This window comes from Lepidothrix coronata, unplaced genomic scaffold, assembly GCF_001604755.1.
Source record: "Lepidothrix coronata isolate B3197 unplaced genomic scaffold, Lepidothrix_coronata-1.0 Scaffold30, whole genome shotgun sequence".
Classification (NCBI taxonomy): domain Eukaryota; kingdom Metazoa; phylum Chordata; class Aves; order Passeriformes; family Pipridae; genus Lepidothrix; species Lepidothrix coronata.
Window position 1 is genome coordinate 985494 of NW_016690210.1, and position 23539 is coordinate 1009032.

At 41.3% G+C, this 23539-nt stretch overlaps 1 protein-coding gene across 1 annotated transcript in view; it reads right to left on the reverse strand.

Annotated features, from left to right (window-relative positions):
• DSCAM (DS cell adhesion molecule) overlaps window positions 1-23539 on the reverse strand; it is a 442855-nt gene that overhangs the window by 141623 nt on the left and 277693 nt on the right. Inside the window, exons 9-10 of the mRNA XM_017810914.1 lie at window positions 11288-11566; window positions 1205-1324 (exon numbers count right to left, since the gene is read on the reverse strand). Of these exons, the coding sequence (XP_017666403.1) occupies window positions 1205-1324; window positions 11288-11566 (399 nt within the window). The remainder of the gene's footprint in view (window positions 1-1204; window positions 1325-11287; window positions 11567-23539) is intronic.

Genomic DNA, 23539 nt, shown 5'->3' on the forward strand with positions numbered 1-23539 from the left:
GGTCAGGCCTTGGCAGGGGCTGCCCAGGGAGGTGGTGGAGTCCCCATCCCTGGAGGTGTCCAAGGAAGGCCTGGCCATGGCACTCACTGCTCTGGGTTGGGGGACAAGGTAGGGATGGGGCACAGGGTGGACTCCATGATCTTGGAGTTTTTTTCCAACTTTAATGATTCTATGGTTCTATCATCCCAAGATGGGCTATTTATCTCTTCACAGTTAATTACAACTCGTCTGTTTTGTCTTGGCACCCTTCTTCAGCACACAAACACAACTAAACAGAATTACTTTTTCATGACCTGTACTCATAATTAAAAACCCCCATGTCACTGAGATTAATGGAATTTGAAACTCTGTGCCTTTCTTACAATGAACCAGAATTCATCAACAAAAGCAAAAATAGTCTATTACAGGAAACTTCTCTTTCCTCACCCCTTTTCAAATACAATTTGGACTTAGGTCCTAAGGAAACAAAAAGTGACCATGGGGCATTACAGAAAGATTTCTTCTCAACAGCACCTCATTTTATTTTTCAAGGAGTTAACTCATTCGGATTGGGTAAAGAGGTTTTTTTTTGGTTTTTTTTTTTTTTTTTTTTTTTTTGATCTGTGCACGAGTGAGAATAGGGCCCAGAAGACACACTTTATCAGGCAGCATATTTTAATTAAAAAGCAGTCAATTTCCTGTGGTTACTGAGGGTCAAGTGGGGCCAGTTTTAATGCTCTGTTACATGAGAAGAAAATGTTAAAGCATTATGTAAAGCACATACTGAATTACTGCTTATGTTAATGCTACCTGACCTCTCTTTGCTGAAAAGATATGATTGGCCATGTTATCATGAATTTTGAAAGGGGGGGGGGGGAAATGAGCCAAATAGTGCTGGTGAACCTTGTTCTGAGGTTGTCTCAATTAAAGCTGTGTATCTTTTCTCTCAGCCATCCATTTCATTTGCCTGCTGAGGCCACAGCTTACACAGGGGCACTGTCACAGCACTGGGACATCTCCAAGGCAGACCAATGACAGTGTCCATGACAGTGACCAGCACTTTGTGCTTGGGGAAATGATTTAAGAACAACATAAACACAAGGGATACGTCCCTTATTGCACCCAAACACTCTCTGACAATGTGAAGATTAAACCAGCAATTTATGGGTAAGTTTCTACTAAACCAGAATTAGTCTGTCCCCAGCGATCCCCACAGCAATCCTACCTTTTGAGTACTTCCAGACAATGGTAGGGACAGGATAACCCTCTGCAGAGCAGTTGAGGATTACAGCTTTTCCATAGATCCCATCCTGGTCGCTGGGCTGAACCACAAACCTGGGGGGCACTGTGGGAGGAAGCAAAGGGAGCCATGAGAATTTGTGACACTTACTGGGTCACGGTGAGGGTGACCTCAAAATGGCACACCAGTCAAACAAACACAGAGGCACAAAATTTCACAGCAGAAACAAAAAAAATAAATTTAATTTTTTGATGATTCAGTGAGTGACATAGTACAGCTGGTTTCACCAGATTATTTTCCTTCTGTGCACAGTCTCAATGTATTTCTTGCCAGACACAACAAAAGCATTGGTCTTCATAGGATACAAAAAGAAGTTTATGAAATCTCTCTATAGGAGAGGTTAAAAATGGAGTAATAGATAAATCATGGTGTTGTGGCCAGATAATAAATGCTTTCTCATAAAGCAGAGGTTTATCAGATGTCTAAGAACAACTGAATTTTTCCGTGTTTGCTTTTTAGAACCGTAACTAGTAAACTTCAGAAAAAAATAATTATGTAGTGTAAATAACCTTAAAAAATAATGCTTCTAATAGCAATCAAATCACATTAAAATAAGGGTGTTTGATCCATAACTTCTAATAGGACTTCACTCTACAAACAGCCATAAAAAGGTTCAACACAATTTCCTTGCATTAAGTTGAAGAGGAGAATTCACACTTCAGTGCATCAATGTATACATATTATTAGATTTATTCCAAGGCAGCATAAAACCACTGCAATGAGTCTTCCACACATAGGCAAGTATTTACCTACTTATATATAAATAAGGTAAGAGCTGCTGATCTCAAGGAAAAGCTCTACATGTTCCAAATGCACGTGCACAGTAAAGAAAACAGCTTGTGACAACGTTAGACCAACAGTTCACCACAAAGGGCTGATTCTAAATGTCAAAGTCTCAATAAAACCTGTAAATTTGACAAGCTGGAAAGAAAAGCTGAAAGATGTGAAGAACGTGGAAAGCTCCACAAAAGTTCTTGAATATTAGAAGTGTTTAATGGTTGTATTAAAGTCAGTTAAGGCCACAGCATTTGCTGAACTCCTGTTCTCTGGTTCAGAACACGAAGGAGTAAACGTCTGGGAAAGAAATAAATTATTTGTGTCCTTATCCCACGTGTTTTTGTCATTTCTTACAGTGCCACAGAGAAAATGCAGTGAGGTGACTGAACCTGTGACAGGTTTTTTTTCTTCTCAAATAACTTTGCTTTTTGAAATGCTCTTGATTACAGCGTCACACTAAGTGAAATCCTAATAGTTCCTGGCTTTTCCTTGCCCACCACAGTATATGGAGCCTCATGGATTTACAGCTCTTCAAGTCCAGCCACTACTGACCTTGAAGTCTGGGGGAGACAGAACAAAGGCCCCTCCTTGCTCTGACCCAAACACCCATCAGACCCCACCAGCTGCCTCTCCAGAAGTGCCAGAAATTAAGAAAGGAATGATGGGAGGAGGTTGTATCACAAGAAAATGCAAGGCAGCATGGAAAGGGAGCTCAGTACAGGGAGTATTTGCCCTGGGACCCAAAACAGCTCTTATTAGCCATGAATACAGGACTAATTACACATCAAAAACACTGCGCAGCAAAACCACAGCAGAAGCACCAGTGCTGTGATATAAGACCCTGAGGTTCTTTTCAGTATAAACACTTTCATAGTTTATGCAAATAACACCTCCCAGGATACCAAAGAGTCCCAGGTTTTCCTTAAGAAGAAACTGGAGCTGCCAGTGTTGGTGTGGACAGGACTGCTAAAAGTTGGAGGTACATAAACACTCTCTCTGCAGGTTCAGAGAACCCTCCTCACAACAGCTCCAGTCCTCCTCCCTGTGCCTCCACAATCCAGACTCCCCTCCGACTTTCTCTTTCCACATTCATAGATACAACTGCTTTTTAAAAGAGGAGAACAATCCTCTGGAGGGAAAATAATGCCTCCAACTGCATAATTTCCTCACTGAATCCTGTCGCTATAATACAAAGGTGTTTACTGCCCAACTGTACAAAAAAGCTCTACTGCTGTTTGGAACGTGGCTAGAAGAGATGGAGGGAACTAACAGAGATACCTTTCCACTAGAAGATATCTTTACTGCTGACAGCCCTTCTGGCTTTCCAAATGCCTGCCACACTAACAAACTGTTGCAGGTTGTGTTAATTCACGAGAGGGAAGCATCAAACATGAAATCCCAGTAAGAGCAGCTCTGGGCAATCACCCACCCTGTTCTAATTATCTGCTCAGAGAAGGCATTTGCTTCAGCAGCTCCTTTCTCACTGTTCTGTGTTCATTTTATCCCCCAAAACACATAATTGCTTATTTTCCAAAGCAGGTGAAAAGCACAGTTAGTTGCACAAATAGATTTGATTTTGTACGGCTCGGCCCGGCGGCATTGGCTTGTTTCACCTCGCTAACTGTAAGGAAATGTCTATTTACAACTTCTGAAAAATCAATTACGAGCTGCTTATGCATAAAGAGGGATAAAAAACCAACACAAACCACAAACCCAGCTCGGCAGTACCAGTCTTACAGTCCCAGAGATGAGTGGTTACAAATGATGCAGTGGAGTGACTGATAATTACTGGCCTCCTCTACCACTGAAGGGTGTGAAGACTAGAATGTCTTTTACAATCTCTCTCACAACATAAAGCTTCTGTAACTTGTTTTATTTCCCCTCTCTTGGAGAAACATTTTCTTTATATGCTTCATTTATTATGGATGTCACTGGCAAGAAGTGCTAATTTTTCAGGAAACAGCTTATTTTATTATATGAGCAGGCACATGCAGAAAGTTCTGGAAAAGTTCAGCAAGATTGCTTAGTGTAGAATAAAGACAATCAGTTTTTCAAATACTATTTGCATTAAAGTTATCTGCTAAAATACATTTTTTGTCTAATATAGAGAAAAATGGATGGATGCCAAGAGTAAATGTTCTTTGAGCATTCCTATGGAAATGCATCCTTTCACATCTTTAAGAACTCACATAGATATCCTTGGGCTGTTGTGCCTTTAATGCTGACAAGCTCTGAACAGGGCTTTTCATCATATTGATTTCACTGTGTTTTGGATATATGTATATATAAAACATTTCTCAGATGTTCTTGGTATTCTCATTTTTAATCATTACTTTCAATACAGAATGACTCCAGAATGGTAACTGAAGAAATAAAATTTTGCTATATAGCTCCGGGACGAGGTGTATGATTAGAAATCATATTATTTTCTTGTTCTGCTTCACAAACAAAGTGTGTTTCAGCATTACTCAGCAAAAACTCAGCTCATACTCTGTAATAGAAACAGTTTCTATGTTCAGTAAAGCTTTGGGCTTCCTTTAGTACTACCTACAAAAATGCCAACTGCTGCTCTGATTTTGAAGACCCAAACCCTTCCCACTTAGTCTTAAGATTGCCAATAGACATCAGAAAAGATGCTACAGCAAAATAACATTACTCATTCAATGACCTTCCAGTTGTTTCTGTATTGCTGTCTAGGTAAAGCCACAGGATTTTTCTTCTTATGTAAACGATTAAAAAGCAAACAGAGGAGACCTTCACATTTTTCTTCCTCTCTTCTGGTTTGCTTCTCAATTTTATTTCAAATTAATAACTTGTTCTGTGCTATGTGCTACCACAGTTTGGAACACCATGCTGTTAGCCACTTAGTTTACATCTAACTTTTGATATTTAGCTTTAGGTTATAATCCTACATTAACTTTTTCATTCTCTTTCAGGAGTTCATTAGCCCTTAAAGAATATATGCTTAGTAAGAATTTAATGAAGGTACTTTGTCTGATGTGCTTGAGTTAATGGAAAAAAGTAAACAATTAGTTCTCTTCCTCTCTCTTTAGTTGTAAAGGTGTGGGATTTCTCTGCCCCTTTAGAAGTGAAACACTGAAATAGCTCATGATTATGACTGAACAGTTCTACTTTTATGATCAACTTTGTCTCAGCAGCACAGTTCCTTGAGCCTGTAAAGGAGGGCATTTAAAATTGCTTTTACAGTGAATTTATGCCAGGCTCTCTCATTTAAGGCAGCCCACGGATCTGTGATGAGAAATGAGCTGTTGAATTGTTTAGGGTAAGAGCAATAAGTTGACAGATGCAAACTATTTAATGGCTGAACTCAAAGGACCTAAAAAAGGTATTTTCAGTCAATGTTATGATTAGCAGTCTCAGGCTCTCGCTATGGGAAAACAAAGCATGAGAGCAATCAGAATAGGATATGAAAGATAGTGTGCATGTCACAGTGCCATTTTAAAGGAAGGAAAATGCTTTTAGTATCTCCCTGTGCGAAATAATCCTGATAAGATGATAAAATAAGAGTTGGTACCCTAAGAAGACACTGTTTGCCAATGTCAGTGCTGCCCTCAATGACTGACTTTACAAGCTGCTAACAAAAATCGATTTATGTGTGCATGCTAAAATTCACAGTCATGGAATCATAGAATGGTTTGGGTTGGGACCTTAAAGATCATCTTTTCCAACCCCCTGCTGTGGGCAGGGACACCCACTATAGCAGGCTGCTCCAAGCCCCGTCCGACCTGACCTTAGGCACTTCCAGGGATGGGGCAGCCACAGTTTCTCTGGGAAACCTATTCCAGTGCCTGACCACCCTCACAGGGAAGAATTTCTTCCTCCCCTGCTGCCTTGGTGTGGGATGAGCCCAGGACACATTTGGGAAACATGGGCAGTTCATGTCCAGCCTCTCCCCCATCAGCACCCCCACGTCCTTCTCCCAGGGTTGCTCTCAGTCTGTTCATCCCCCAGCCTGGGTTGGTACCAGGGGTCTCCCTGACCCAGGTGCAGCACCAGCACTTGGCCTTGTTAAACCTCACGAGATTCCCATGATCCCACATCAATTCCATGATTTAAGTTTGCTCTGTGTAAATCCAGAACTCCTTTTTGCCCGTGCTTTATTCCAAGGACCAGATGACAAACTCCCACAGTCCTTCCTGGACTTCAAATCCACGTGAGCTCTTCTGGTTCCCAGGTACAGTGATTAGTATGTCACTCTGGGGAACAATTCTGAAGGCTCCTAACACAGCTCCTCTGGTGGGCTGCTGGAGTGAGTTAAGAAATAATCTATGACACTGGCCCAGGATACGATGTTTCATTTCTACACGGAATATTTGTACTTCACATTTAGATCGTACTGTCAAAATGATGGAAGAAATTTAATCAGCCAAAGCAACCATTGATGTATTAATGAATGAGATCATTAAACACTGTACTTTAGCAAAGATGAACAGTTATTAAATTTGGTCATTGGACCTAAGGGGTCGATTTAGCTGGTTTAGTGAAACCATTTGCTCTGCAGTTCAAGAAAAAAGATGTACTTTTGCAAAATGAGACCGTGCCCAGTGGTTTGTGTTGATCAGGTTTGTCCAGTGAGAACGTTAAACAGGAAGTGAATCTTTTAAGAGGGCATTTTTGAGGCCTCAGTGTAAACACCAGCAAAGGAAATAAATGATATTTGACACCAGCTGTGACCATAAATCTTCCCTCCCTTCTTGTCTGTCACAAACCACATTTGCTGCATCGCACCAGCACCACCAGCAAACATCAGAAAGCAGATGGATACTCACTTCCTATCAGGAATATCCAAGGCTCAGGGCCCCCTCATTGGGTGCCTAACTAGCTAATGATATTCGACACTCCTGGCAAGCACAAAATGAAAACACATTTACACTAAATGGAGTAAGTGCATCATGGGGGGTTATTAGGTATTTAAAGACCTTATCTCAATTTTAACTTATGATGTGTTCACTAACAGGAGTTATAAAATCATGATTTATGCATCCAGTACTATCTTTGAATTCTCTTTTATGGTAGTATCAGAAAAACTTTGAACTCGCAATACGTTGAAGAGCTTTTTCTTTTTGGTTACCAATTAAAGCCCTTTTTATTTCATAATTACTTCGTTCCCATTTTAGGAAACCCTACAGAAATGAATAACACATGATAAAGTGTATATAGATTTTTAATCACTCTTTAGAAGACAGCCCTAATGAGTAAAGCCTTAATTAATTCCTCATGATGATATAAGTAGTTGACAGAGAAGATATTTTCCTAATTTCTGTGTGTGGCTCTCATGACAGGATCCTATTCTTTTCCTTTTCCTAATAGCATGCCTAGCAAACCAAGAGTGTGCCAAGGAATAAAATTAAAATAATAGTAATTTATGAGGTTTTGAGAAACCCTTCTAGCTTGCAATTTTTTAATGCATTCCCAGAGGAACTGCAGGCCAGGATCTGGCAAAGTCCATGATTTTGAGGAGGAAAGCCCCATTTTTACTCACCTCAACTTCCTACCCGCAGTCCCTAGATGCAGTGAACAGTGGGAATTCTCCTGGTGGCTAATTAATAAGCTTTTAAAAGGTATTCCATAACCATTAGGACTAACCAAGCCTGATTTTCTGTGGATTTGTACCTCGTGTTTGAGCAGAGATTCCAGCTGGAGCATTTCTTGTGTTTGCAGAAGGGTTTGCCTGTGTGGGTTCTCTGGTATCCAGTGTTACACTCAGCAGAGGTGTTCCTTATCAATCACTTCTTTTCATTAAGTTTGTAGGCTTTTAGCTACACTGGAGGTGTTTTCCCCTCTTCTGATTTATCTAAAATTGGCCAATAATTTTTGGAGAGAAGTGCTGACATGTCTGTGTCCAGAGCATTTGACTTTGCCTTATTTCACCAAGAAACCCATGGAGGAGAGAACTGGGTTTGCCCTCAGATCTCCTTACCCAGATGCTCAAAAGCTTCATCATCTCACTTCCTCTCAGCTGGTGCCTTCCATCCCCTATGGGATGTTGTGGAAGCTGGTTGTCATCTTCCTCTGATATTTAAGGCAGGGAAAATCCAGCCTTGCTGGATTTTAAGGGCTCCTTATACCACTTGATTGCTTATATAAAGCACAAAATAATTGGAACAGCAGCAAAGATTTAACATAAGGTGCCCACAGATTTTAAGAAACCCAGTGCTTGTTTTTCTTTTGCTATTTAATGCTCTTTGCAAAATGGCAATGCAGCTTAGATATCAAAAATAATATCTGTATGAAGAATATCAGAAATCTATTTAACAGACTAAAACTTAATGGGAATTTAAGAATGATAAAAAATAGCAGATACATGTGATCTGACACAGAAAATATTGAGGAAAAAATCCGGAGCTGTAAAGCTGAAGAATTTCTGTGGCTGTATGTATTCTGCAGAAGTTTGTATATTCACTAGTAATTCAAATGTAGCAATGAGCAGTTGGCCTGTGTTTCTTCATTCATTTTAGGAATGGACTGGATTTAGATTCTACATCTAATTCTACCCATGTACCATAAAATGATATGGATTCCCATTTATTTTGGAAACATGAGAGCCTGCATTGTTTTAAAGTCTACTTTTGAAGTGAATACAAGGACAGGATAGATAAGAAAAAGGAACTGTGTGGGTAACAGTCATATTTCACTTTCCCACTCACTGTCTACTCTCATATCAAAATGCACAGTCTGCACATAATTAAGATATTCCCAGAACACATCTCCAGACTTTTAGGATAGCCAACATTTAAGTTTAAAGCACACAATGTGGATTAGAAAAAAGAGGACTTAAAGCACCACTTCTCCCTATATTCAGAGATAAACCCCTTAGTTAATTCAGAAAAATACTGTGTTTCAGTTACATGGCACCTACGAACAAAAGGATGAGGAGAGATCAGAAAGCCTGGAGAATAAACAGGCAGCAGGGAAAAAAAATCCAAGTCTTAATTTAAATGTGTATAGGTCAGGTTGGATGCAGAGGAGGAGTGATCACAGTGGCTGTTTGTCTTCTGGCCTGTGTGGAATGAGACAGCTGAAGCAGCTCAGTACCAGGGAAAAAGGCCAGTGTAGGGGTTTGGCAGGGAATTCAGGTCAAACACGATATTACATTTTCCACTTTTCCTCTGAGTGAGAGCTGTTGCCTCAGATGCATATGCAAAACTGATTAAAACATTACCATTTAAACTGACAGCAAGAGAGAGAAGGGAGAGGAGAGGCTTAAAGGAGACTGCTGCAGAGCATGAGCTGGGCAGAAAGTTCAGCACGAGGGGAAAATGACAAAAAGTTGGAGGACTAGGACTCCAGAGGGTAAAAGAGGGTGAAAAGCCCCTTCTGTCACGCCTATGGGTTTATGAGGACACCCTTCAGGCACACACACCAACAGTTGTCCTCACACCACCAGGGCAGAGCCCTGGTCAGGAGGTGAAATTAGAGCAGAAGGACAATGAGGAGGAAGTGGAGGTGAAAATGGAAGTGTTGGTGTCAGGGGCGTGTGAAGGGCACCAGAGAAGGCTCCCCAAAACTCCTCCCCTTGACAAGAAGGGAAATCTAATTAATGCCCAACAAGGCAGCAAGAGGCAGACGTGTCCAGGGAAGAGGTCAGGGCAGACAGGGGCTCTCCAGGGGAGGAATTACCTGCTGGCAGCAGGAGACAGGGAAAGTGCAGCTCAGGAAAGGTTGAGAGAAGTGAGGGCAGGGCAGGACCTGTCCTCATCAGTGGGACACTGAGCAGAAATCCCCACACATGGACTCAGTTGACCCAATTCCTAAAGCCTCCAGTATCTCAGCACTGAAGGGGACAGACAGTGGTGGCAGAGAGAGATTTTCAGTGGTAAAACCACATCTTCCCACCATCCCAGAATTATCTGTAGGAACCCACACAGAGCTGCTGCAGTGATTCGTTCTCTTATAGGGTTAAATGCTAACAGAACAGTTTAGGAAAGGAATAATTAACTTCATGTAGTTAATTAAACTACTTCATTTAAGAATTACTAAATAAATGAGGTAAGTAATAGACATCTGTACTGAATAATATTAAACAGGATTAAAATCAAGGAAATTAAAAAAGTAAAGTAATATTTATACCAAAACTAGTGGAGAAGTAACGGACTTTTGTGCCACTGAGTTTTGGGAATACTAGCATAAAAAAAGTAAACATGTGCATTCTATAAGTGGAAAACTAGGGAATAATCCACTAAGGATAGTCTTAAGACAGTGGGAATATTTGACTTAAAAGGAAGAGCTGTTCAAAAAACTTTGCTTCAAGTGAGTTTTTGAGGTGAAAAAAAAAAAACAAAAACAAACCTGGAAAAGATTGCAAAAGCCCCTTTAAAATTTTAAGATTTATTTTGGTAAATCTCCAGAAGGGAATATAAAATGTAGTGATCTGCAGCAGGCAGAAATAACCAGGGTCACCTGAAGGATTATTCCATGTGCCCTCTTTCTCTGAGGAGCCCAATGGCTTGGTACCAAGGAAGAGATGGTGGAGAGGGAAGAGTAAGACACTCTCGTTTTTTTAGAACAGAAAAATTTTAAACACTTTGAAAAACTTCTAGAAAATAAAAGGAAGTAATTTGCTTTTGTTGAATCTTTGCACAGTAAGTTTGAAAATATATCACAAGGGATGATCTCTGGTAGTTTGGCTAAGGTGTGACTTGAGAGGTCTGCTACACATAAAATGTTTGCTTACTTGAACATCCAGTCACATCCATCTCAAGGCAAAATGTTGTGAAACCACCAGAGTGAATGAATGGAGATAATTGCATAATAAACACAAATAAGGAAAAGGACAACCTGGTAACAGGGGAGAGTCTTTTCCCCACAAAGTCAACATCAATGCTTTGCTTTTTAACTGACATAATGCTACAGGAGAGAGTGATCTAAATAAAAAATGGGTATAAGCAGACTAAAACAATAATTTGATACCATCTCAAAGGCTTGATCCCAAAGAATGGGCTTGTGCCTCATACAATTTTCCATGAAGTCACCCTTGCATCTCCCCCATCCGCCCTGTGCACTCCAGTGTTTTTGATGAGTTTCAAGACTTTTAGATAGAAAAGTGCCATTAGTTTCTGTGCTTCACTGCTCTGTGTGTTCTCTGTTCCGAAGGGAGGGATTACCACATTCCCCTCCCTTTTGTACTTCCCATCAAACAGACGCCGCCGTCACAAAACACCGACGGATCCCGCTTAATTTGCGCCCCTCGAGGTAATTACACCTCCTCACCTCTCACGATTAATTGGCTTTGGTGCTCCACAGCCGCCGCGTCATTTCTGGCGATGCAGGTGTAATTCCCGTTGTGCATCAGGGACAGGTTGGAGATCCTCAGGGAGCTGGTGAAGTCGATGTTGTCGATGGTGACGCCGAGGCTGGCGGGGATGGGCCTGCCGTCCTTCTGCCAGGTGATGGTGATGGGCAGGTCCCCGGAGACCACCACACAGGGAATGAAGACCCTCTGCCCGATGGAGAACCGCGGGAACTCGAAGGGCTGGATGAAAGGCGGGACTGGGGAAAAAAATAACAAAACAGGAGAGAGGAGCTGTTGAAATCACGGGGCTGGTTTCTGAAAATAACATAATGGAGCAGATGTGCAGGTGTGTTTTAATATGCAAAAGCTACACCTTCAGCAGGCACAGGACATTGTTTAGCTTGGAAAATCACATCTTTTCAAAAGACCTTTTCCTTCCTTGACCACCCAGTGCTTAAGCAGAGGTGACAAGCAGGGAAAGTCCTGGCTTCTAGAGACACCTGACATCACTGGTAGACTCTTGCAAGAATATTGAGCACCTCTTCCACAAATCACATCACCAGCTCAAGGCTCCCCCAGTCTGTTAACAGTGACATTGCCAGGTAGAGCTTAGTAACATCCATGGGCCTTCCTTAGATCATGAAATAAACCTGGAAGAGGCTCTAGCTTTGCTTCTTGGATGTGATGAAAGGGAGTGTAAGCTTCTCTAACTGCTGCTGGCATTTATTGCTAAGTGTTTCAAGTCACAATCCCCATTAATGCTGGGTAGAGGCAGAAAGAGAAAGGCATATACAGTACTTGTAGGACAGTAAATTAAGTTAAAACTGATTTCTAATCAGAGGGTCGGTAAAAGTCATAAATATTCAAGTTGGTGTTTAATTCCTGTTCAGGAAAAATCTGGCAAATCTCTTTTCTTTCTTTTTCTTTACTTAGTATTCTGTGGCTAAACCAAAAAAAAATCATGCAAGAAAGTATCCTATTTTCTATCATAGGAAAGAATTCTATGTCTTAAAAATCTGTTGTTTTCAGGTATTTTTGATAAAAACAAATGAAACAGTGGGTTAGATTAAATAAATATAGAAAGGATAATGATGGTGCCTCACTTTTGTCGGGTTGTGGTCGGAATGTTTACTAACAATTTGGTAAATTGAGTCTCAAATACTTAGTCAGGTGAAGGAATCAAAATCTTCTCCAGTTCTCAGGGGAGCACTCTGACAGCCAGGGCATTGATCTGAGATAGGTTTCTATCAATCACTCCTGAAAAGGCTGCACAACCAACTTTGCAAGCAGTACTCAAATCCTCGTTTATCAAAGGAGAAGGTTCCTGGAGGTTATGTCTCTTAGATATAGGAGTGCATTCTCCTACTGCCTGAGAGATCACTTACACATAATCTGTAGTACATCCAAACATCTTTAACAGGAAAGATGGAAGGATACCCAGAGCAGAACATTTATAGTGATCTATATGAGCGAGCTGCAGAAGAAAATGGAGTTGGTGGCTTTATCTAATTGTATTTCTTTTGTCCTTTCTCCCTTTAGCAATTCTAAGGCTGTGCTTTCCTTAGAACTGAAGCAGGAAAGCTCTCCAAAGGGGTTGCAATGTGTGCCAGCCCAGTGGCTTCCCCAGCAGCAGTTTTGCTCCTCTGCCAGTGTCCTGTTTCTGGGATGCAGGGACAGATACCTCTGACCATTGCTTGTCAGCTCAGAGCATTTTAGGGTGACCTAATGGTGGCCTTCCAGGACCTGAAGGAGTTGACAAGAAAGATGGAGAGAGACTATTTCCAAGGGCCTGGAGTGACAGGACAAGGGGGAATGGCTTCACACTGACAGAGAGGAGGCTTAGGTGGGATATTAGGGGGAAATTCTTTACACTGAGAGCGGTGAGGCCCTGGCACAGGTTGCCCAGAGAAGCTGTGGCTGCCCCATCCCTGGAAGTGTTGAAAGCCAGGTTGGACAGGGCTTGGAGCAACCTGGTCCAGTGGAAGGTGTTGGAACTCGATGATCTTTAAGGTCCCTTCCAACACGATTCTGTGATAACAAACCTCCCAAAGGACTAAGGCTTTGTTCAAATCCTTGTGTACATGCACATCACGGTGCAAGAGGTTGACACAAATCAGATACTAACTCCCGTTTTCCAGCATAGCTGTGGTGCCCTTTGCTGAGGAGAAGTTATGATCATGCTCAGCTGCCACATCAGACCCACATACAGGCTTTCCCTGGCTTCTCCCAAGAGTGGCTCCATGTCCGTGGTAGTGAGAAATACCACTGCAATCAATTTTTCTGACATGCTGTGAGACTTTTTCCAAGCTGCCATCTCTCAGATCACTAAAACCTGTCCCATTGCATCCTGAAAATCTGGCAGATCAGCCATACAGAACAAAAGAAACTTGGTAGAAATCACCCTGTTTATTTGAACTTTGAGCACTGGAAATTATCTGCTTTTTTCACCGGGGGACCTACTGCCACAAAGTGAGGCAAAATGTCTGCCTGCCTCTTCAAGTTAATCCACTCACATGAGCTATCTCAGATTCTTTGTACAGCAGCAGAAAAAGGCCAAATTTCTCTCAGCATTTATTGATGAGCAGTTTATAATATAAATGGGAGTGAGAAATTACTCGAACGTGTCTGTCAAAAGGTTTTGACATAACCTTTCCCATTGCTGAGTGCAAATATCTGCTAAATGCCAAGTCCCCCCCTAGAACATTTCTGCCCAAACCCTCCCCTCACTCTCAGACATCATTACTGAAAGACATTCTAAAACTCACAACAGGGAGGCAAAATTGCTTCTGTATTTTCTGCTGAGCGTGTAACAAATTTGAACCAATCTTTTGTGGACAAAATTATATCAGAAGTCGGACAAAATGATATCAGAAGTCAGACAAAATATTGCTCGGGGATTATTATGTGCATCTTTGCTCTCCATCTCCCTGATGAAGAAAACAGGGAGCAGGATCATTAGGTCACACTGAAGTATTTTTCGGAAAATATTGATTTGCGAGGCTGCATTTACTAACCCTAAAATTGAAGTAGCAGCCTGCAGAGCATTTCAGAAATTGGCTAAAATATTTATAGACAGCACATTTCCCTTCTACTCAGGTTTTTAAGATATAGAGGAAATCAGCACATATTTCTGCCTCATAAAATATAATGTATATTTAACCTGCAGCAGCTTCCAGTCCTGACAAGGAGCTTATTTTAAAAACCAGTGTGTGATTTAAAATCAGTGCTATAAAGAAAGTAAATAGTCTAGCAACAACTCTGAAGTATAGAAGAACATTTTTCAACTGCAGTATTCACCAGTTTGGTTTGATAAAGGAAGTTTCTGGTGACCTAACACAGCACGTAAACTTTCTCCCTGCTATTTTGAAGAAGGAAATGATCACAAAAAAATCATTTATTAAAATATCTGATGAAGACAGGCAATTAATTTCTGAAACACTAAAGTTGCCATCTCTTTCTCTCTCTATATTTATATATCTGCAATAAAAAGTTGATATATATCCTTGAAAGAAGAAAATATCAAGTTTGATTAACTAGCATGTGGAGGTTTTTTTTCAAACTAAAGTTGCCTCATTGCCAAACAGTACTAAAAATATAAGATAATATAGTATTTTAACTCTGAGACAGAAAATTTACAGTAGGACAGATGTATTGAAATGTGTGTTTAAAATACTTCAAGGTGTTTTTATTTTCCCTTCCTATATGTAGCTTCAATTTGACCATACTTCACAGGTTGTATTTGATTTTTGGGGGGAAAATTATGCTATTTTATATATATGTGTTGTTACATCTTAACTAGAAAAAGGGAGAACAGGATATGAATGTGTGATTCTGTTCGTGGGAGGGATGTTTCTCTCTCCCTCCAATGAGCAAAAGAGTGAAAATCTGTGCTTCATGCAACCAAGTGCTGTGCCTTGGGAGTGCTTTATTGATGAGTGCTTGAATTAAGTGTCTGTTTAAGAAGGGGAGCATGGGCCAGTCTCATTAGTGCTAATACAGGAAGATTTAAATTATGTTTTTGTGCCCTAGCAAGGTCTCCTGTACCTCTGGGAGATTGCTGTAAAGGAGGGCAAGGAGGGCTTCCACGCTGCTCTCCATTAGCAGAGGAACATCCTTAATTTCTTGCCCTCAGTTCCATGGGAGTTGTGTTGGAAGGAACTGCTGAGATGATTCACTAAAACAGGGCATCCTGCAGATGGCCTGTTTCCTGCAGCAGCCTTGTGAACATGCTGCTCCCTCTCCCGTGGCTCTGCACAGAAAAATGAAAGCCATCCCCTGCTTTATCAGTATAAACAGTTCCCTAGCGGATTTTCTTCCAACAACACTATTTCAGGAGCTGTGTCTGCAATATAAAATACTTCTGGCAATGAATATTGATGTCTGATGCAAAATAATAACCACCAAGCTGTGCAGCCTCCTTGGGCAGCTGCGTGATCCTGGATTTCATGTGAAAAGGCTTCACCCTTCACCTTAGTCCCCACTCCCCTTCCCTGCCATGCAACACTGGTGTTCACAGGCTCCTGATGCTGCTATGGGAGCTCCTCCAAAAGGAGAGAGGGTTTAAAACGTTGTGTAGAAACCAAGCATCATGTCTCATCCATCTACAGAACCGCCTCCTTTCAGCCCCCTTTGTGAGGGCAGAAGTGAATGCCCTTATCATATTGAAGCACCCTGCAAACCTGGCACGGTGGGAGCTCAGTTCCCTGCCCAGGGGGATGCATTTGCTACTAATTTTCAAAAGATAAAACCCAGATTTGAAGATAAGAAAGCAGCTGCAAGAGCATATTAACACAACAAGCAGTTAACCCTCCTTGTTAAAGTGCTGCCTGATCAGAGGCCTCGCTTGCAGGTTACATGTCCAGAAGTACTAAGCAGTTACTTTTACTATTCTTTTGGAACCTGGTCCAGAGCTACTGCCCTTGTTAAGCCCCTAAAATGATCTAAAACGATCTTTATCCTCAAGTATAACTGGGAAAAGTTAAGATCAACAAAATCAGAGCCAAAAGTTACAGGTTTAGATGAGAGAGGACTTCAACAGAATGATCTTTGTCTCTGAAAATCTTTCCCTTGAGCTGTTTGGTTTCACACTACCATCCCTTTCACCTTCACCCTGGGACTGTACATAAGCAGCTGATTTTATATCACCCTTCTGTTTCCCAGGGTTAATACTTTGGAGATTTTTGGGATGATGTGTGTTGTACACATTGTTTGAAATGAGGCCAGCATGCTCCAAACCTGCCATGCACACACAGTCTTGCTTTCTGTATGTCCTTACTACATGTACTTGCACACACAGTGCTAATAGCTCTCACTAACCTGGTGCAGCAAAGTGCTTAAAATTTTAAGGGCAGTTTCAGTGAATACATAAGATAGTATTTCAAATATATTTGACAAAACAAACACAGAGAAAAAGGAGGAAGAACATTCCTTCTCCCAAACCTGAAGTAAATAAAGCTGCACTGTGAGAGAAGAGGGAAAACTTTTGATAAATCCAAGCATAACATACAGATACTCTTGAACTCCTTAGCTGAGGCTCTTATTCAAGTATTAAGGCTCATTTCACATTGTTTACATAATTCATAAATAAAGGCACCCATACACCAACTTAAATTGTGTTTGAAAGACATAAGACTGTGCACAAACCCAGGGAGTCTTATTTTAGATTTAAGTGAAAAGCTTTATATTTGTACATAGTAATTCCTCATCCTGAAGATGAGGACAGCAGTGAAACAACTTTAACAGAGACTTTTGGGTGACCATTTCCTGCAGTGTCAGAGGTGAAGTCATTAGGAATGCAGTACATTAGAAGTGTGCTGCTGCAAAGTAAGACACAACTGCAGCATCCACATGACACTTGTGAGATTTTAAAGAGTGTAAGTCAGCTGTTTTAATGCAAAGACAACCCTGAGTTGCTCTGTGCTGAATGGCAAAAAAAAAACCTTACAAGAATACCAGACTGTTTTGGTCTTTTCATGAGGTATTTCCACAGGTTAAGTGGTGGGATTCTCACACAGGAGATATCCTTATTAAAATGCACATTCCCTTAAATCAGACTCTGCCTCTCCTTGCTCCCCGTGCCCATTATGTGACCTGAGGATGACTGAGCATTTTTGCAGGGTGTTTTGCACAACTGCACATTCTCACCCATTCTCATCAAGTGGCCCTTGCGTGATTCCTGCCTGTGACAACCCTGTCACTTCCAGATATCTGAACATTTCCTCCTGAGGAAGCTGTGACAGGCTTGGAGGGATCCAAGCCCATATTGCGTGGGAGAGTGAGAGAAAGGCAGAAAGTGATGTAATAGAAGAAATATCTGAAGGACATCAAGGCCAGAAGATTTTTCTGGCTCAATTCATTGGCAAGGTTCGGCCAGCAGGACAGGTAAGATCTTAGATGTGTGCATGAAACTGAATTCACACTTGGCATAATCCATGGCACAGCCTGAAATTTGAACAGATTAGCAGACTGATTGATGACAGAATGCACCATGATCCCAAGAACCCTCGAAAGATTTCCCCTGATGTTTTTCCCCTTTTGTGCCTGCACATTTTTCACTATTTAAACCAACCCTCCCTGAGCAGAAGTGCAATGCAAATGCACCTATAATATTTTATACGTCAGAAAAATCTAGATGCTTCCAAGGAAAGGTGAGGAGAATCTATTCAAATAGTTGCAATATGAAGCTATTTAGAAGCAGCCCCTGTTTGTTTTGCTTGTTTTCTAAAAGGAAACAAGGCTGATACAATTCTTTTATGTGGTTCACAACAGGTGAAGTGCTATCACTTTGGTATAAGGCAACGAAAAACCTTCTAAATCAGTGAGATGTACAAGTTCTACAAGATCAGAAACAGCCCTTTTGAACACCACACTTTTTATTTTAATGATGCTGTACCCTTCCCTCTCAGGGGCTTCTTTTTCAATTAATTCCTGTTGGAGAAGTGTGAATAGCAGCAGGCTGTTTACATGAGAATGTGTCCCACGGGACTGATGACAAGAAAATCATCACTTACTACTGATGGCTTTTACTGTAGCTGGGAAAACTATTACTATGAATTGCATAATAAAAAATGGAGATAATAACTCACTCCTGTTTTTAAAATGCTCTGGGATCTACTAAAATGCTGTAAAAGAGATGCTGCTATTATTATTTTACAATTTTGCACTTGAAGGTTGGAGGTTTTTTTCAATGGAAATAGGAAACTTCCAGGTGGGGTGGGTAATATAACCTCATTTTTGTTTGTCAACACTTCTCATCATAAGACTATTTCCATGTGCTTGCAGTTTGCCTTTTGTTTGGATAGCATTTTTCCAGGTCAGGTGTCTGCCTCAGGCTGAGCCACTTCAGCTGGAAAGTTTCAGCTACAACTCTTTGGCCCTTTCCAAGAATAAGGTGTGAGAGTGGAAAAATAGAGATGCAGTATAAATAAACTCTACTACAAAAATAAAAAAGACATTGTGAGAATCTGAGAAGTCCCACCAGATAGCAGCAAGGATTTCAAGTTTGGCAGGTGCTGGCACTAGCATCAGATATCTTGCTGCCCCTATGAAAAGTCATCACAAGGGTGCCCAAATTTTGCTGTCTGAGTAAAACCAAGTAAACAGATAGACAAAAATCCCACTGTGATCATCTCTTGAGAGGATATTTTCCAGTGACTAACAGCTAAGATCTCCCAGGGTCTGAGTAACACATCCTTCAGCGTCTGAGTCAGTTCCAGACACGTGGGGCAGGTGCAGCCTGGTGAGAAGTGAGAAATCAGAGCAGATTTTTCTCTCTAGAGCTCAAATAGCTCCCGTGCTGGGCCCAGGGAGCATGAAAAAAAGTTGTTTCAATGCAGAGAGAAAGGAAAGAGATGTGGGGGCCAAGGGAGCAGCATGGGGAACCAGCCTGCATTGCTGGGCATGCAGGTGGCAAGGGATGGAGCTGAAAGTGGCACAGGGGGTAACAAAGGGGAATTATAGAATTGCATTTGGACCAGTGGGGGGATGTCAGAAGTCGGCACTGGGCTTGTGGTGGGATTGCAGAGGTGATAAGGGTTGGTAAAGTGGAGCTGGGAAACTGCTGGAGGATGCGAGGCTGGGACAAGGGAACAGTGGGGTGAGGTACAGCACTGACAGTGAGCAGTGAGTGACCCATGTGAGGGGGAGACAGGATGAAACCCAGTGGAGACGGAGAAAGTGAAGGCTGGCAGAATCACAGAACCACAACCAGAATCATCTGGGTTGGAAAAGACCTCCAAGATCACCGAGTCCAACCTTTGACGAAATACCATGTAGTCAACTAGACCAGAGCTGTAACTGGAGGCTGAAGAAAAGGTTGGGAGCTCCTCATGAAGGGCAAGACTATTTTTGAGTCATGAGAACAAGGAAGTGAAGAAATGGGATGACAAAGACATGGGGGAGACATTGATTTTGGAACCCAGAGAAGAGCCAGGACTTGGACAACGATGAGCTGGAGAAAAACTAAGGAGGACAGGTCATTCTGAGAAGGAATGAACACAAAATGTGCATCTTCCATGGAATATTCTTTTCCTTAGGATCTCTGACTCCAGTAGCCCTTTATCACTGGTAGATGTGTATGAACCCCACTGAAAAACCATGAGAGCCAAACATAGACTGAGAAAACAGTGCTGAGAATAATTCTGCTCTTGGCAAGGACTTGTGCAAGGTTAATCTCAATGATTACTTTTGAAGATGTCAGTAACTACTGTTTCCACTTCGAAGGAAGGAGAGGAAAGGGGGTTCAGTTTACTTCACAAAAAAAAAAAAAAAAGAAAAGCTAAAAAGAAAATTACATTTAACATGGGCCAAAGCAAAACACGTTGAAGAGGTATTATTACAGCTGCAAAGGCAAGTGGTGGGCAGGTATAGAATACCACAAATTAAATAAGTACAGTCACAGTCTCCCCCTGTTACTTTTGCATTACAGGGTGGGGAGTTTTCATGGCTTTGTGTCAGAACTCAGAACTGGCCAATTCATTTGCCTAAATATAAGAAAAAAATAACGCCGAGATTGCTTGATTTCCAAAAAGCTCCGTTAGGAGTCAGGCACGGTCCCAACAGAGCTGTGTCTGCCAACCAGAAACCTGCACATTTTCCTGCCAGCTTGTCCACTCAGCTCCCAGCAGCCAGGTGATGGGACTGCTAGCTTCCAAAGCCAGGTTTTGGGACAGAGGCAAGGGACAGGCAAGGGCTGGTGGAGGGGGAGGAGGGTTGACATGCCACATCTCTGTGGGACAGAGTTATTTGGAGTCTGCAGACTGCACGGGCGGCCATGCAGACAAGGGCACCAGCTACTCCTAAAAAATGGGATAACTGATTTCATGGAGCGTCTAATTGCTCCTTCTGATCAACAGTGCAAAGAACCAGTAGGCCTAAGGTCAAACAGCACATAAATGCCCAGTTCCCAAGCTTTTGGCTCCCTGACAGCCTGCCAGGTGGGAGGCTCTGAAAGCCCCACTCAGGTTCTCTGGCAGCCAGAATTTCACTTAAACTGTTCTCCTGTCTGTGATCTTATAATGATTTCCAAAGAACGATTTCACTTCCGTTTGGATGTTTGTAAATCCCAAAATTCTCCACAGAATGGATAGTTCTCTTGTATTTGATTACAGCTCATGCTGTTGCACATCTTTATTTAAATGCTGATTTTAGAAAGCCCCCATTCAAGACAGAACAAAGATGCTTCATGTGCTGGAGGATTTGCAAAGTGAGAAGTAAATGTGGCAGAGGACTGCCAACAAGAATAGCCAGTTGTTCACCTCATGCAGATAAATGCTGCCCTGTAGAGCCAAATTCTGCATTCACCTTTGCCACAGATCTCTCAGATAAAGCTAATTAAATTACTTAATCTGTCTTTCCCAGGGGGTTGCTAAGCTGGGTGACGTGAGTGCTCTGAAGAAAGAAAAGAAACTCTCAGAAGCAAATTCGTTTCAATGGGAGCAGAGCTTTGAACATAGAAATGCTATGTAATAGCAGGTGAACTGGAAAAATTAAGCTGTAGGCTTCTGAAATTGAACATTAAAAAATCTGTGGATACTTTTAAGTTCAGTCTGTGCCTCAGTTGCCATTTTCCAAAGGTCTCCTGATCACCCAGGTGGGTTTTGAAAATGAACATATTGTTTCTGAAACATTTGGATACCACAGAGGTTATAAGCTCATGAGGAAATTAATAATTATGTCCTCAGAACAGAACACGGAGGGAATAAAATACTAAGTAACAGCTCATAAAGTGTCACCTATCCTGAATCACCCTTCAGATGTTGAGGTCACCCAGGAAACTTGTAGCAGAACTGAGAGCAAACCAAAGGGCTCATGATGTTGAAGACGGACAAGAATTCTCCCTCTGTTTCTCTGGAGAAGAAATAATTATTCTGATGGTATGAGAAGCTGAACTATAAATAAGGATATCTGAGCACTGATAATAACTCCCCTTACAATGTCCTATTTCAAAGTACTTTTAACCTCCAGTATGTAGACTGGGCCATATTTTGCATTTCTCAGTATCAGATATAAGTGCCTGAAAGTCACGACGTTAACTTTGGAATCTATAAAGTGAAAAGGCAACGCACACATTAATAATATTTTAAAGCAACAGGGCCACTTTTGACTCTCCCTTAATGGCAGATAAAAAGACTATGTAGTTCTAGAAAACAATACATAGCCATCTAAAAATCCACTGTGACAATACTGACCTCTAGATACAGGAACCTTGAGAACTGTTCAGGTCTGACATACGAAGCTCACCTTTGACATTTTGGGCTTAGCATATGAGGTCAGGTTATTAACATTTATTTTTTTTTCAAATAACAGTGTCTTGTCAATAACTTTATTAAAGTTATTCAGAGCATATTCAGTCACTGTTCAAGATTTCTAACCAGTCAATGGCCCTGGCAGCTGAATATCCAGAATTACAGCAGAACACCGTCAAAGAATTCAAATCACTGACAAAAGCTACAGTTCAATCAAAATGGAGAGGGCTGGCAATCTGCTTTCTGGGGGAGGAATTGTCAAGTTCGAAATTGTAACCTAATGGAAGATAGAACAGGATTGCACCTGAGGTACCAGCTACTGTTCTCAGTGGCTGGTACTGTTTTGATCTAAATGCCTGAGCTGTAAGGATAGACTGCTGGATTTGTTTTGTCTGGCTACACTCGTTTTGACAGTCATTTGAAGAATGGAGTCATTTAAGTGGCAGAATTCCTCACCAGATTTACCACGGTGGCCTGTTAATGCAGCAGCAACACAGTTACTGATTTGTCATTCAGCTCCTAAACTGTATCAACAGATGTGTGATATTATTGTGGTGTCAAGCAAAGTACAACATATATGAAAGGAAAAGGTTTTTATACCACAGCATGTGACCAGTGCCCCTGATGGTCTCAGGTGTGTGAGATGTCATGCCTTTCAGAGTCCAAATTGCTCATGGTTTAAAGCTAATCCCCTAAACCTCTTGAAATAATTAGCAATTGCATCACTCCAGGCTGATACCAAAGGGCAAAACTACCAGAGCAGAAAGAATTTAAAAGGTCAGATATCTATAACAAAGTCATTTTAGTTTATTGTTCTCTGTATCTTACCTGAGAATGGATATAGGAATCAACCTTCCTTACCTCCTGTCCTGCCCCCCAAAAAAAGCTCAGAAAGTTTCTAAGAACTTCAGGATCATTGAAATTATACCTCAATTCTTCCTACAAGTTCACATGAATTGCACTATTTAGTGGCCCCATTGCTCAAAAGTAGGTGCTATTGCAATCAGGTTTTCTGTCTTTTGTATCCTTATGAATAGGTCTGAGCATTGCCAATATCAGAATAGTCAGGACACAATGCTAAAAAAATTCCTATTCTCCATCTCTTGCTGAAGTCTTTCAGGGCCATCTGAACATCCTCGTTTTGGACTATTTGAATAGATTTTTAGCGTCCTCTTAGAATTTCAAGTCACATTTGTTTACAGCGTTACCTTTCTAAGTGTGGAGAGCATTCTGATAATCACTTAATAAGAGGAAAGCAAGGTTAATGCTTTTAGTTCCTGTCTCTGCTTATTGGTAAAAATACAGACACTGAAATTCTCATCTCATTTTTTAAGAACTGGAAAGTCACTGGCTAATGAAAATGTGAACTTTGCTACTCAGCAGAGAAAACAGTGAAACAGTGAAAGGTAGGGGACAAACCATTAATCTCCTGACTTAATTGTTGCAGTGAAAAACGCTCATGGAAAATTTGCTGCTGCAAGGCTC